This window comes from Onychomys torridus, chromosome 9 (assembly GCF_903995425.1).
Source record: "Onychomys torridus chromosome 9, mOncTor1.1, whole genome shotgun sequence".
Lineage (NCBI taxonomy): Eukaryota > Metazoa > Chordata > Mammalia > Rodentia > Cricetidae > Onychomys > Onychomys torridus.
In genome coordinates, this window is record NC_050451.1 from 42,090,030 (window position 1) to 42,103,812 (window position 13,783).

Consider the following 13,783-nt stretch of genomic DNA (forward strand, 5'->3'; position numbering starts at 1 on the left):
AAGGTCAACTTCTCTGGAAGGAAAGATGCATGCATAAAAATGTCATATCTGCATTGTCAACAAGAACTCACTGAAATAGAAAGAACATCACAACTGAAAGCCCAGGAGAGACCTGAAAAAGACTTTTCCCGAATGCCATAACTCTGGAGGACAATTATTGACCTAAGTGTGTGTCTTCAAGAAAGGGAAGAGTTGCTTGATAATGATCTGAGCATTCTGGGATATGAGAGTGGATTAATAATTACAGTTCTATACAGAAGAAATGTTGTTACACATACACACACACGAATATATTACATATGAATTTATATAGGAAAATATTGTACATATATACATTTTATATGAAGCATTATGAATATGCTGTGTTAGATTTAAATCTCAGAAACAGGCTCACTAGTGTGAACAAATACCAAACTTGATCTCCCAGCACTAGAATACACTTGATACAACTTTTGGCTGTTTTATGTCTCTGAGTCCCGCACAGGTCAGAGAACACTTAAGCAGAAGTCTCACTGGTTAAGGGTACAACCACAAGGTGGTAGTAGACCTCAGCTGCTGGGGAGTATGCAGAGGATTCTCTTCCTTGTGCTGATTGTGCAGGCTTAGGACAGAAGCCCAGCCTTTTTCTCAGTGGCTAAGTGGATGACTCAAGAGGTAAAATTGTTACTGAGAAAGAACAACATCCTGTAGCTGTAGCTGAACTGGAAGTCATCACGATCTACACTGGTTCTTAATTTAATTGGAAGAACAATGAAGACACATGCTCCTACTTTATTCATGTTTCTGTGGCTGCAGCTGGATGGTGAGTTAAGATTTTAGGACCACAGGATACTCAGTGGGAGTGTCTGAGACATCCAGGAGGAACTCTATTTTAGTCAGGTTTTCTCTGTTTAGATAAAAAATATAGGGATAATTCTGCAAAGTTATGACCTGACAGCATTTCTCCTTTTTTCCCTTCATTCTGCCCAGGGGTAATCCAAGGTGAGCAGGTGGAGCAGCATCCTTCCACCCTGAGAGTCCAGGAGGGTGCCAGCGCTGTCATCAACTGCACTTACACAGACAGTGTCTTGTCCTACTTCCCTTGGTATAAGCAAGGGCCTGGAGAGCATCCTCAGCTCATTATTGACATTCGTTCAACTGTGGAAAGAAAGCAGGAGCAAAGACTGATCCTTTTTCAGGATAAGAAAGCCAAACACCTCTCCCTGCACATCACAGACACCCGGCCTGGAGACTCTGCCATGTACTTCTGTGCTGCAAGTGCACACTGCTCCACATGCACCTGCAGCCTGTCCTCAAACCTGCCGCAGGTCCTGGAGCCCTGTCCACATCCTGTGTCTCAGGCCTCTGGTGGGGCATATGTCAGTTGTTAGTTGACAAGTGCCAACTACAGTGTAGATATTAATAACACAAAATAAGTAGGTTAACTTTGAGTCACTGAAGCAATTTTGGACATTTTCTCCTTTATTTTTAAATATAGCCATCTTTGGGGGATGACTAGAAGGAGACAGTGTTTTCTGGACTCAGCAGGGCAGCTGCACACATGGACTCACAGAGGTCGACAGCACACGTAAGACTTGCAAAAGATCAGGCCAGATGCAATTGCAATAGGGCAGAGGGAAGGTGGGCTTCCTACCTTTAGCTTAGGAGCTAGGGGCGGTTGGTACCTGCTGAGATAGAGTTTCTTTAAAGGTGAATCCCTTGGTCCATAGTCCACACTCCGCTGGAAGGCACACATCTAGGTGTATATGGGCAGTACCCCCTATAATGCAAACCTTGAGGTTTATTTTTAAAAGTATGGACAAAACTGGGCTTGTAGGGAAGAGTGAATGGATCTGTCAGCATTGAAGGGAGTGAGTGAATATAATCAAAATTAATTGCATAACATTACCTAAGAAATAATAAAATGAGAAAAATTGCATAAATTTTATCAGAGGTATGTGTGTGTGTGTGTGTGTGTGTGTGTGTGTGTGTGTGTGTGTGTTATTTTATGGACAGCTATCACACTAAATACAAACGTATATACATAGTTCATTAATTCTGGTGTTATCAGGTACCCTTGTGGATTTGAGACCTGCCTCCTTTGGGTAAGGTTTTGAGTTCAATCACAATATGTTTTGCAGACATCTGTGGTGCAGTTTGAAGGGAAATCAGCAGAGGGCGCTGCCTCTTCAGCTGTGGTTCATGTCTGAATCCAGAAACCAGATTGTCACTGGGCAGAAGGAGGTCCTTGTTTATGAGTGAGGAGTTTCAGTAAGGTCCTGCAGGCGACTTGCCCTGTGAGCTTGGTGCCCTCAAGAACCAAATGTCATTTTCTCCTATGAACATGCTTCCTGACACCTGCTCAGTTCTGCTGCTCCTCTTCATGCTCAGTAAGTGACATTTACCCAAAGTGTGGATATCATTTTCTTACAACTCTGGAAGTCTTTATGTTCTTCCTTACATAGAAAATTTCTCCTTATCTATTTATTTGTTTATTCATTTTCAGGGAGGAGCAATGGCGACTCAGTGACCCAAACAGAAGGCCTGGTCACTGTCACAGAGGGGTTGCCTGTGATCATGAACTGCACCTATCAGACTACTTACTCAAATACTTTCCTTTTCTGGTACGTGCAATATCCCAACAAAGCCCCTCGGCTACTCCTGAGGAGCGCCACAGACAACCAGAGGACAGAGCACCAAGGGTTCCAGGCCACTCTCCACAGGAGCAGCAGCTCCTTCCACCTGCAGAAGTCCTCAGTGCAGCTGGCAGACTCTGCCCTGTACTACTGTGCTCTAGGGACACAGTGAGGGTGACTGCAGGGGAAGCTGCACACAAACCCAGGTGCAGGAGGCTGAGGGGCGTGGCCTGTGAGGGAGGGCTGTGTGTCTTCTCTAAGTGGGGATTACCCAGCCTCCTGAAACACAGGAATCTCAGGTCAGATTCCTAGAAACCCAGGAATCTGTGGATATTCTGATAGGATAGGATGGAAGTCATTGCTAGAGACAACCTAGGCTTTTGATCCCCCAAAGTACTGTTTTCTCCCCAAGTGGAGGATCTCTCACAGAAAACATCTCAAGGAAAATCCTGACATGGGATTTATCTCTACCCCGTTGTCTTAGAAAATTTAGTGATTTATATTCTCCAACAATCTTGTTATTACTCTACAAATCTATGGCCCTAAAAAAGGAACAGAGACTCTGGTCTTTAAAATTTTGCTTCAAGCTGGGCAGTGGTGGTGCACACCTTTAATCCCAGCACTCAGGAGGCAGAGGCAGGCGGAACTCTGTGAGTTCGAGGCCAGGCTGTTCTACCGAGCAAGATCCAGGGAAGGTGCAAAGCTACACAGGGAAAGCCTGTCTCGAAAAACGAATAAAAAAAAATCTGTTTCAAAGTCCAGAGGGCTAAGTATTTCACCATGGGAACTGGATTTTTGGAGCCCATTCCCTATGGTGGGATACCTTGATCAGCCTTGATGCAGGGGGAGGGGCCAGTCCCTGCCTCAACTTAGTATGCCAGACTTTGTTGACTATTCAAGGAAGGCCTTACTCCCCCTGAGGATGGGTGGTTGGATGAGTGGGACGTGGGGGTGGAAAAGAGGAGGGAGGGGGAACTGGGGATGATATGTAAAATTAAAAAATTTAAATTAAAAAATCTGCTTCAGTCTCACTCCACAAATAGTTTAGATACATTTTCTCCTTGGTTCATGTTACCTAGGTTTACCCTAAATTCTGGTCTAAGTTACTTGTTTATTGCTATGAAGACACACCATGACCAAGACAACTTGTAGAAAAAAAAAAACATTTAATTGGGGGCTTCTTTATAGTTTCAGAGAGTGAGTCCTTGACCATCATGGTAGGGAGCACAGAAGCAGGCAGTCAGTCATGTCCCTGGAGGAGTAAATGAGAGCTTCTATCTGATCACAAGCAAAATGTAGGAAGAGGGAGAGACAGGATCTGACTTGGGCTTTAGGATTACAGAGCCCACCACCAGTGACACACCTCCTGTGACCTGGTCACACCACCTTATTCTTTCTAAACAGTCTACCAACTGGGAAATAAACATTCAGGATATATGAGCCTATGGGGGCCATTCTCATTCAAATCACCACACTCTTCAACAGCCTTCACTTAATGAGGCTGTTCAGGAAATACAGCTCTTGGAGCTCTGCTGCTGCTGCCCTGAGAGGCAGCTGCTTCTCTTCCTACACACTATGTATAAATCCTTCTCCCTTAGTGTCCACTCTCATCTGCCATTGCACTTTGCTTAAATACTGAGTACATGGTGTAGTCACTCACCTGGAATTAGAGTTAGGTTCTCTGATAATTCTTCTGACATGTGGGAAAGTTGGCAAGGTTTTGATCCATCTCAGCTCTGGAAAAAAAGCACCAATTTAAAATGAAATGCTCTAGTACTCATATTTATATCTCTGGAAAGAAAGAAAGATCTGAAATCAAAGGCCACAGAGTCTCTTAAGAAAGATTCATATTTTTGTAGACAAAGAACAGTAAAAAAATACACATCTGGTACTGGATGGAGCCTAGCAGAATCATCATCAAAGAGACCAGAGGGACTTCATGTAGCTGCTGTTGGGAGCAGATGCAGAGTCCTATAGTCAACTGTAGTGGGTAGCTGTTCCAGCTTTGATCTGGAAGTTCCAACCCCCATTTAGGCTTTGGTAACTATCATGCCTGCAAGGCGGGGGTGAGAGAGAGGACCCTGAAGACCCGAGATCTGGGTGGGCCAGCTCTCTTGGTTCCTGGATCCTGGACGCTAGAGGTAGACCAAGCAGAGTTCTCCAGAGAACACCGCCGGACTGCACTACACCTTTCCCAGAACCTGTTACCTATCCCTTCACTTGTGAGTTACCCCCACAAAATGAACCTCCCTTTTAACTACGTGTAGTTACCTTAATAATTTCACCAATAGTCAACACTAGGAAGAGATAAGGGAGTCCTGCAGAGGAGGGAGAAGACATATGGGAGGAACAAGAGTGTTCAGGGACACTAGGAGTACTTGGCCTACAGAATCAACTGACTGGGACTCATGTTGGCTTGCTGAGATTAGCATGCCCTTAGGGGACTGTCCTAGGTCCTCTGCATATGTTATGGCTGAGTGTCTTGGTCTTCTTGTGAGATTCCTAACAGTGGGAGCAGAGATTGACTCTGTGTCTTTTGCCTGCTTGTGGGACCCTTTACCTCTTACTGGGTTGCCTTGTCCAGCCTCGATGAGTGATGGCATGTGCCTGGAATTATTGTAATTTACTAGGCCATATTTCATAGCAGGCCTTTCTCTGGAATGTCAGCTCCCAAATAATGACAAGTAGACTCTTATTAAGTATGAAATATTGGCCTTAGCTAACACTTGTTTCCAATTAGCTCTTATAACTTAACCCACTTATATTAATCTACATTTTGCCACATGGCACAATACCTCTCCTCCATTCTGTATATCTGACTTCTGTCATATCTCACTTGTGAATCCCCTGACTCAGTTTCTTCCCAGAGTTCTTTACTGCTTGGAAATCCTGCCTATCCTTTCATGCCTGGCTATTGGCTATTCAAGTCTTTTTTAAACCTATGAGAATACACCTGAGGCAGATGAGGTAAAATAGCAACATATCTTCATACACTGTCATCAAATATCCAACAACAGTGTTTGGTTGATGTCCCTGTGAGGCCTACTCTTTTCTGAGGGAAAATAAGGATTTTAGATCTGGGGGAGATGGGAGGTGGAGCGAGAGAGTCTGGGAGAAGGAGGGGGAGGGGAAACTGCCATTAGAATGTAATATATGAGAGAAGAATAAAAATAAAGGCATAGAACATGTAATGATCATATGAGAGTAACTGTTCTGTTCACAAACGTACATTCTATCTTACTGGTTAGGTAGCAAAATGGAATATTAACTTGCATTTCTGAACTTCAAAAATCTACTTCAAATGGCACAGCATAGAATAGGATCTCTGAGATGAGTGCTTGTTAAACCTAGAATGAATGTTAAATCTAATAAAAAGAGACCCCAGTGCCAGGCATGGGACACTTCCTTCAAATTGTTGGTCAGGGGCTTCAAGAGTCTCCTCCAATGAAATAGGCTTGGTGCATTGGTTTGATTGTTTCATAAAACTTGTAGGTAGGACCCTTTAGCTAAGAACACCACATACTTCAGACATAGGACTTGGAGGAATTTACCTAGAAGTGACCTGAAGACTCTTCCCAAAGAATGAGTTATCATAGTATGTGCAAGATTCCAAGGGAGAAAAGCTATAAATAACCCTACCAAGCTATATAAAGGTTATGAACCAAAACAATAATCTCAATGGCAAGATATCCATAGAGATGCAATGTAGCTCTTTTATTTTGGTAAAAACTAACATAAGTATCTTATTGGACTTAAGGCCTGCTCAGTAGGAATGATATTAGGCCCAATACTGCAAACCTAATTACCTACCTATGTCTAAAGAGGTCACGGGAACTAGAGGAGAACCTACCATGACCACTGTTGTGGGATATTGTTCTGTATGCTGTAAATATGTGTTGTTCTGATTGGTTGAAAAATAAAATGCTGATTGGCCAGTTGCCAGGCAGGAAGTATAGGTGAGCAAGCAGAAGAGAAGAATGCTGGGAAGAGGAAGGTCTAAGTCAGGAGTCACCACCCAGACACAGATAAAGCAAGATGTCAAGGCAGAACTGAGAAAAGGTACCAAGCCATGTGGCTAAACATAGATAAGGATTATCAGTTTATTTAAGTGTAAGAGCTAGTCAGTAATCATCCCGAGCTAATGCCCTAGCAATTATAATTAATATAAGCTTCTGGATGATTATTTTATAAGCGGGTCACAGGACTGTGGGGGCTTGGAGGGACCAGAGAAAATGTCTAACTACATTTGGTGCTCACCACTGGGCATTGATCCACAAAGACCTAAGAAAGCTTGAAGATTCTGAACATACAGAAAATGAGCCACACTAGGCTTCCTAGTCTCACAGTCTCATGCTAGCAGCAGTGTAGAGACTCATCTCCCAACAGGTGCCTAGGAGATGGAGCTGGCTGCCAGCCACAATAAGCTAAGCAGCATGGTGGATTCCCACCAAAGCATACAGAGGCATCTCCAAGCTGCACCACACACAGCATGGTGGATAGAGCTTTTGCTAGTACAGAAAAAAAAGAGGTTTCTAGGCTACACACTGATGGTTGGAAGCATGGACCTACTGCTTCCCAGAGTCAGCAGAGAGCATGGTTCCCAGAGTTGGAGGTGAATTACTTCCACCATGTTGAAAAGCTGAAATGGGTGGAGTCAGGAGCCAAGACTTCTACTTCAGTCTTAAACACTCAGTTTAAAATCTCTCCTGGCCAGAGAAGGATTATAGATTCACAAAAAGGCAACTTCAGATGGAATAAACCTCTAAATAGTTTACAGTGTGTGTAAAAATGTATGTAGGCTTGGAAGAGACAGGAAAAGGAGGATAAACCGTTGTATAAAGAAAAGTTTTAAGAAAGTCTTTTTAAAGAGACAGTAAAAGTAATATAAAAAATAAACCACTTAAAAATGAAAATCACTCTCAGAGTCTGGATTATACTGTCATCTCAAAATGTCCTTTTCCCACCCACTGTGCTCCACCCAGCCTCTCAGGCAGGTCTGGTTTGGGAGGAGCTTCAGGCTCAGAAGTCTGGGAGGGAACTCTGCAGTGTCTGCCCTGGCAGGGTTCCTGGGTGGAGCTGACTGGTTGCAGGAGGAGGGACAGTCAACAGTCATCCTGACACCACAGCCCAGGGCTTGGTTCCTTGCTTCTGTCTCCAGCAGCCAGACAAGAACCATGAAGAGGCTGCTGTGCTCTCTGCTGGGGCTGCTGTGCACCCAGGTTTGCTGTGAGTCTGGCTGTCCACATTCAGGGACAGAGGATTCTGTCAGCACATGGAGGGAGGGGAAGCAGGTCAGGAGTCCTGCAGAGCTCTCACCTTCTCAGAGGACATGGGTTCTGTGTGTTCAGGGTTCTGTGGATGCTCAGTGACCCACATCTGTGTCTCTTTCTGTGTTTCTAACCAGGGGTGAAAGGTCAACAAGTGCAGCAGAGTCCTGTGTCCTTGGTCCTGCAGGAGGGAGAGCATGCAGAGATACAGTGCAACTTTTCCACCTCTGCAACCCAAGTGCAGTGGTTTCACCAGAGTCCTGGGGGACACCTGAAGAGCCTGTTTTCCAATCCTTCTGGAACAAAGCAGAGTGGAAGACTGACGTCCACAACAGTAGCTAAAGAATATCGAAGTTCTCTGTACATTTCCTCCTCTCAGAGCACAGACTCAGGCACTTATTTCTGTGCTATGAGTACACAGTGCTCCCCACACACCTGCAGCCAGTACACAAACCTGCAGCTGAGTGCGTGTGGGCTTTCCCAGGCAAAGACATCAGAATTCCACCACAGAACATCTGCTTGATTTAATATCCCTTTTCTGTATAGGTAGAGTTTTGAGTTTTAACCTCAGAAAAGCTTTTGGTCATGCAGATTAAGGCTTTGGGTCTTTAAATTCTGAATATATATATATATTCCCTTTTGAATTATAAATGCCCAGCTTAGAAGTAACTGTGAAGCTGATGGGAGGACTGAATCAATGTGATCATTTAAGTCGCAGTGTGCTGAACTCACAAAGGATGACAAGAAAGGGCATGAAAGGCAAAGGCAGACTTGCAGGTGACCCTGCTGTGGACAGGGTCAGGGTCATTGAGGAGAAAACAAACTGTAGCAACAGCAAGAACATCAAATCATGGAAGACACAGAATGTGCAGACAGCTGGATGCTCTGTTTCCTTTCTGTAGCTGTGATGAAACTCTCTGAGAAAAAGCTACTTGGAAGGTGGAAGGATTTATTTAGCTTTCACTTCCAGGTTATAGTCCATCATTGGTGTTGACCTAGGCAGGAACTCAAACAGGAGATTACAACAGAAAACATTGAGGAACTCTGTAGCTGGGTCACTCACAGATGCACACTTAAGAAGCTTTCTTATGTGACCCAGGAAACTTTCCCACAGAATGATGCCACCTACTGTGGGCTGGTCTCCATTTAATTAATCAATTGAAAAATTGGTGCTTGGAGTTTTAGTGCTATTTTATTGAATTTATAGAAGACTTCAAGGGAAGTTGAAGGTATTGAATCTTCTAAAACATTATTTTGAGTTACCTTTTCATATATTTATCTTTACTCATCATTGCTTTGAACTTTTCCAGGCAGAGATCTGAACATCTTTAAGAAAGTAAAGAGAGCAATGGCTATGAGAAAGTGCTCAAACATATATCTTGTTCAACTGACTTTAAGGAGAAGATGTAAAAAGTCTTACAACTCAATATAAGAGAATGAATAACTCATTCTCAAATGAGCCAGATGAGCAGACCCTGTGCAAGGAATGTGTGTGTGTGATAAGGACAAATCACTAAAATTGAGTTGGGGATAGTGTTGGTTTAGTAAAGTGGTGGATGTAGATCCTCCTCCAAGAACCACAACTTTACTAGCAGATGGAGGCCACTGCAGAAAGCCACAACCAATCAAAATGCAGGGTGGTGGACTCTATTCCCAATGGGGATGTCTATAATCTAACTCCAGCACCTAAGGCTCTGGAAACACTGAAAAGGGGGGAGAGAATACGCTAAGAGCCTGAAGATGAGAGAATTTGCTATGAAACTGTGTCTCCTAGGAATGTCAGAAGCTACACCCATGAAGAGTCACCCACATGACTGCCTACGCATGAGCTGAACAGGGGCAACCCAATAGACATGCTAAAGTGGGTGGAGGAAAGTGCATAAAGCCCCAATTCTAGACAAGGTTGTACTGGCACCTAAGGAATGTGGCAGTGGGACACACAGTATTTCCCAGAGAAGAACACATCAATTGGTTATCCAATACTGATTTTTCACCCCTGAAAATGTACTTACAAATAGCATTATATAGGCCAAAGAGTTTGTATTTATGTATGTAGGAAAAAAAATGTATACACATATATTTGTAACAATGATTAATGAAAGAATAGACATAAATTTGAAAGACAGCATAGAGGAATATATCAGAGGATTTGGAAGGAGGAATTGATATAATTATTTTTAAAATATACATAATATTAAATATTAAAAAGTAAAGGTAATAATAAAATATTTAGTGAAAAAATGTTTATGGCTTAATAATTGCCATATGTACAAGTGTTCTCTATGAGGGGTCAAGAAGATAGGACCCATGTCAAATACAGCCATCTGCTTAATTTATAAGCTTGATTGTGAGTAATAAACATTGGCATTTCCTCATTTCTCATTAAGGGCTTCTACTATTTTTTAAAACAGAATATTTTTAGACAAGATAGAAAGAAGAAGAATTTTGATGATGTAGTAAAGAAAAGGCTGGAAGCAGAGTAAAGACAACTCTGCTGTAACGGACTAAAACAAAGACAAGAAACTCCATTTCAAAAATACTGGCTCCTGAAAAAGATTCAATGCCTTTCTTTCTTCAAGGCCTGAGCTTCTAAGCTCAGGATGCTCTTGAGTGAAGAACATGTTTGTTCACAGAGGGGCAGTGCTGCTTCAGAGCAGGTGAAGGTTGTGGTTCTTCCACACACTCCTCAATAAGCTAGAGATTATTGTTTAAAGTAACTAAACCATTATCTCCTACATGCTTAAGTTTAACTAGAAAAGAAAACGTCTATCTGTCTAACCATTTACCTATATTATCCCTGTTTATCCTGCACCCATAGTGTTGACAAATAGGAATTTGCAAGTGAACATTATGAAGAAACATGCTATGCTTCAAGGCCAGGGCCATATTGCCTTCTCTAGTGTACATTTCTAAGGCTGTCACTCATACTTCATCCAATCTCGTGCCACACTACTATGACATATATATATTTCCACTGGGAAATCTACTCATGGCTTAAATGCAGCTCAATCTTCTCCATCAGGATTTTCTCTGGCTGGACCAGGAATCAGTGTCCACACCCTTTCTTCATCATCTAGTCTAGACACAGAGGTGTCTTTCATAGACTTGTGTTTTCTGTTTTTAAGTGCTAAGACTAGGTAGAAGACTGTAACTGTGCCTGTTGAGGAGGACATCTGAGCCCTCCCATACAGCAGCCAGTTAGGCACTCAGCAAACATCCTTCTTCCTCATCCTAGTTTAACTTTCAGATTTCAAGTTCTTGTGTTCAGTCATGGGTTATAATATGAAACGAAAACTTCAGAAATAAGCAGTCCATTTGTTTTAAGTCACCCATTGTTCCTGATGGAATCAGAATCCCTCCGTAGTGATGTGAAGCATATTTGTCCAGCATGTCCCTGCTGTCCATGCTACCAGTCTGTTTTCAATGAGTAGCCGTCCATGTCATCAGAATGACTCTTCAGGTATCATAGCGCTATCCACTACAGTGTGGTGCTGCAATTTAGATATGACGAAAAATAGAGGCATGTGCTTCTCTCAAGTGCAAAGGTTAAAAGTTTTCAAAGGTACATATGTATGTGTAGAAGAAATTATAGTGTGTGTGTGTGTGTGTGTGTGTGTGTGTGTGTGTGTGTGTGGCTCAGCACTATTTGTGATTTGATGCTGATGAGCATCATGGAATGTATTCACCACAGATGATGGATGTAGTATATATGTTGGACAGATGTCTGTCTGAAATGAGTAAAGGAAAAAGATAAGACACCAAAATGTAAAGAAAAAAAAAGCAGCAAAATCCTCTAGGATAATGAAGTATAACCTATTGGGATAGATTCTACCTCCTTCTCCTTCTCATTCCCTTCCTCCTCCTCCTCCTCCTCCTCCTCCTCCTCCTCCTCCTCCTTCCCCTCCTCCTCCTCTTCATTTTTCTCCTTCTTCTCATTGAGACAGTTTCAGGTATCCAGACTGACCTCAACCTCGTTATATAACTAAAATGTCTTTCAATTTCTCATCCTTCTGCCTCGGGCTTCCAAGTGCTAGAATTACATGTGTGTGCATCATGCCCAATTTATACATGCTGGCATTCAAACCATGGTCTCTGAGTTGCACTCTACTGAGTGAACAACTTCAGTCTTTTTTTGAGACTTTGCGTAATGTGGACCATTGTCTGCTACTAGCCTGTGATTGGACCTGTGTTGACATCACATATACAACACAATCCTCTCTGAGCTGTAGCTTCCTCATAGTCTTTAACTCCTATTATTCACAGCACAGAGGTATTGGTGTAAATATTAAGGCCACTCCACATAGTTAAAAGGAAGATTTATTTTGTGGGGTAACTTACAAGTAAAGGGATAGGTAACATGGACTGGGAAAGGTATAGCACAGTCCAGCAGTATTCTCTGGAGAACTCTGCTCGGTCTACTTCCAGTGTCCTGGGTCCAGGAACCAAGAGAGCTGGCACATCTGGATCTCAGTTCTTCAGGGTCCTCTCTTGGCTCTGCCTTGTACTCATGACAGTTACCAAAGCCTCAATGGGGTTGGAACTTCCAGATCAAAGCTGGGATGGCTACCCACTACAGAGAGGCTCTCTACTTTAGCAAATTCTGTTTCATCTATTCTCTACTTCCACTGAATGCCTTGTTGTTATCAACAACAAACTGATTTTAATACTTGTATTTCATCTATAATGATCCAGAATAGATCATTCTACTAACTTCTAATTTTTTTTTGCCATAGATATATTCTTAGATTTAGTTAACTTGTCCTTTATTTTAAGACAACAATGAAATTTACACAACTTTAACATATATGCAAAGGGCCTAGGTCAGACCCATGCAGGCTCCCTTGTTATCAGCTCACTCTCTGTGGGCCTCTATATGCCCAGATTAATTGATATTGTGACCTTTCTTGTGGTGTTCTTGACCCCTATAGCTCCTACAATCCTTCCTTCCAGTCTCCCACAGGATTTCCTGAGCTCCACCTAATGTTTGGCTATGGGTCACTGCATCTGTTTCCATCAGTCACCAAGTGAAACCTCTCTGATGACAATTGAGCTATGGCAGAATACCTCAGGAATAATTTCACTGACTATTTTTTTTTACCAGCCATGTTTGTTCTATTCTAGGTCTCTGGGCTATCCAGCCTCTGTGCTGTGGCCGTCCAAGGGAATTTCAGGTGTAAGCTTCCTTCCATAGTCTCATGCTAGACCATTCATTGGTTGGACACTCCCACAATTTCTGTATGAACTTTAGCCCAACACATCTTGAAGGCAGGACAAATTGTACATCTAAGGTTTTGTGGCTGATATTGTGTCCCAAACCCTTCACTCAAAGTCCTGCCTACTTATAAGAGATGGCCTGTTCAAGCTCTGCATCCCCCATTGCTGAAAGTCTTAACTAGGTTCACCCTCATAGAATCGTGGGAATTTCCATTTCACTAGGTTTATAGCTCATCCCACAGATGCCCCCCAATTCCAGTATTCTCTTACAGTTCTCTCCCCCCATCCTCCCTCTACCTGATCCCTCCTGTTGCCATGCCCCATCTAGAGCACTCCCCCTGCCCATCAGCGATGGTCTATTTTTTTTCCCCTTCACAGTGAGATTCATGCATCTCCCCTGACCACTTGAGCCTTCTTTGTTACTTAGCTTCTCAGGGTCTATAGATTGTACCATGGTTAATCTTTATTTTAAGGCAGTCTTAGGGTTTCTATTACTGTGAAGAGACACCATGACCAACTCAATTCTTATAAGGAAAACATTTCATTGGAGTGGCTTGCTTACACTTTCAGAGGTTCAGTCTATTATCATCATGTCAGCTAGCATGGCAGTGTGCAGACAGACATGGTGCTGGCCATATCTTGATCAGAAGACAGTAAGAAGGGGATTGACTCACTGAGCTTGGCTTG

The 13,783-nt window shown here is 42.8% G+C and overlaps 1 gene segment (V, D, J or C); it reads left to right on the forward strand.

The window, feature by feature from the left end:
- The first annotated feature begins 750 nt into the window (after window positions 1-750).
- The window catches only part of LOC118591330, a 698,773-nt gene continuing 685,740 nt past the window's right edge, over window positions 751-13,783 (forward strand). Inside the window, 3 exon segments of the C gene segment in view lie at window positions 751-802; window positions 970-1,257; window positions 6,808-6,810. Of these exon segments, the coding sequence occupies window positions 751-802; window positions 970-1,257; window positions 6,808-6,810 (343 nt within the window).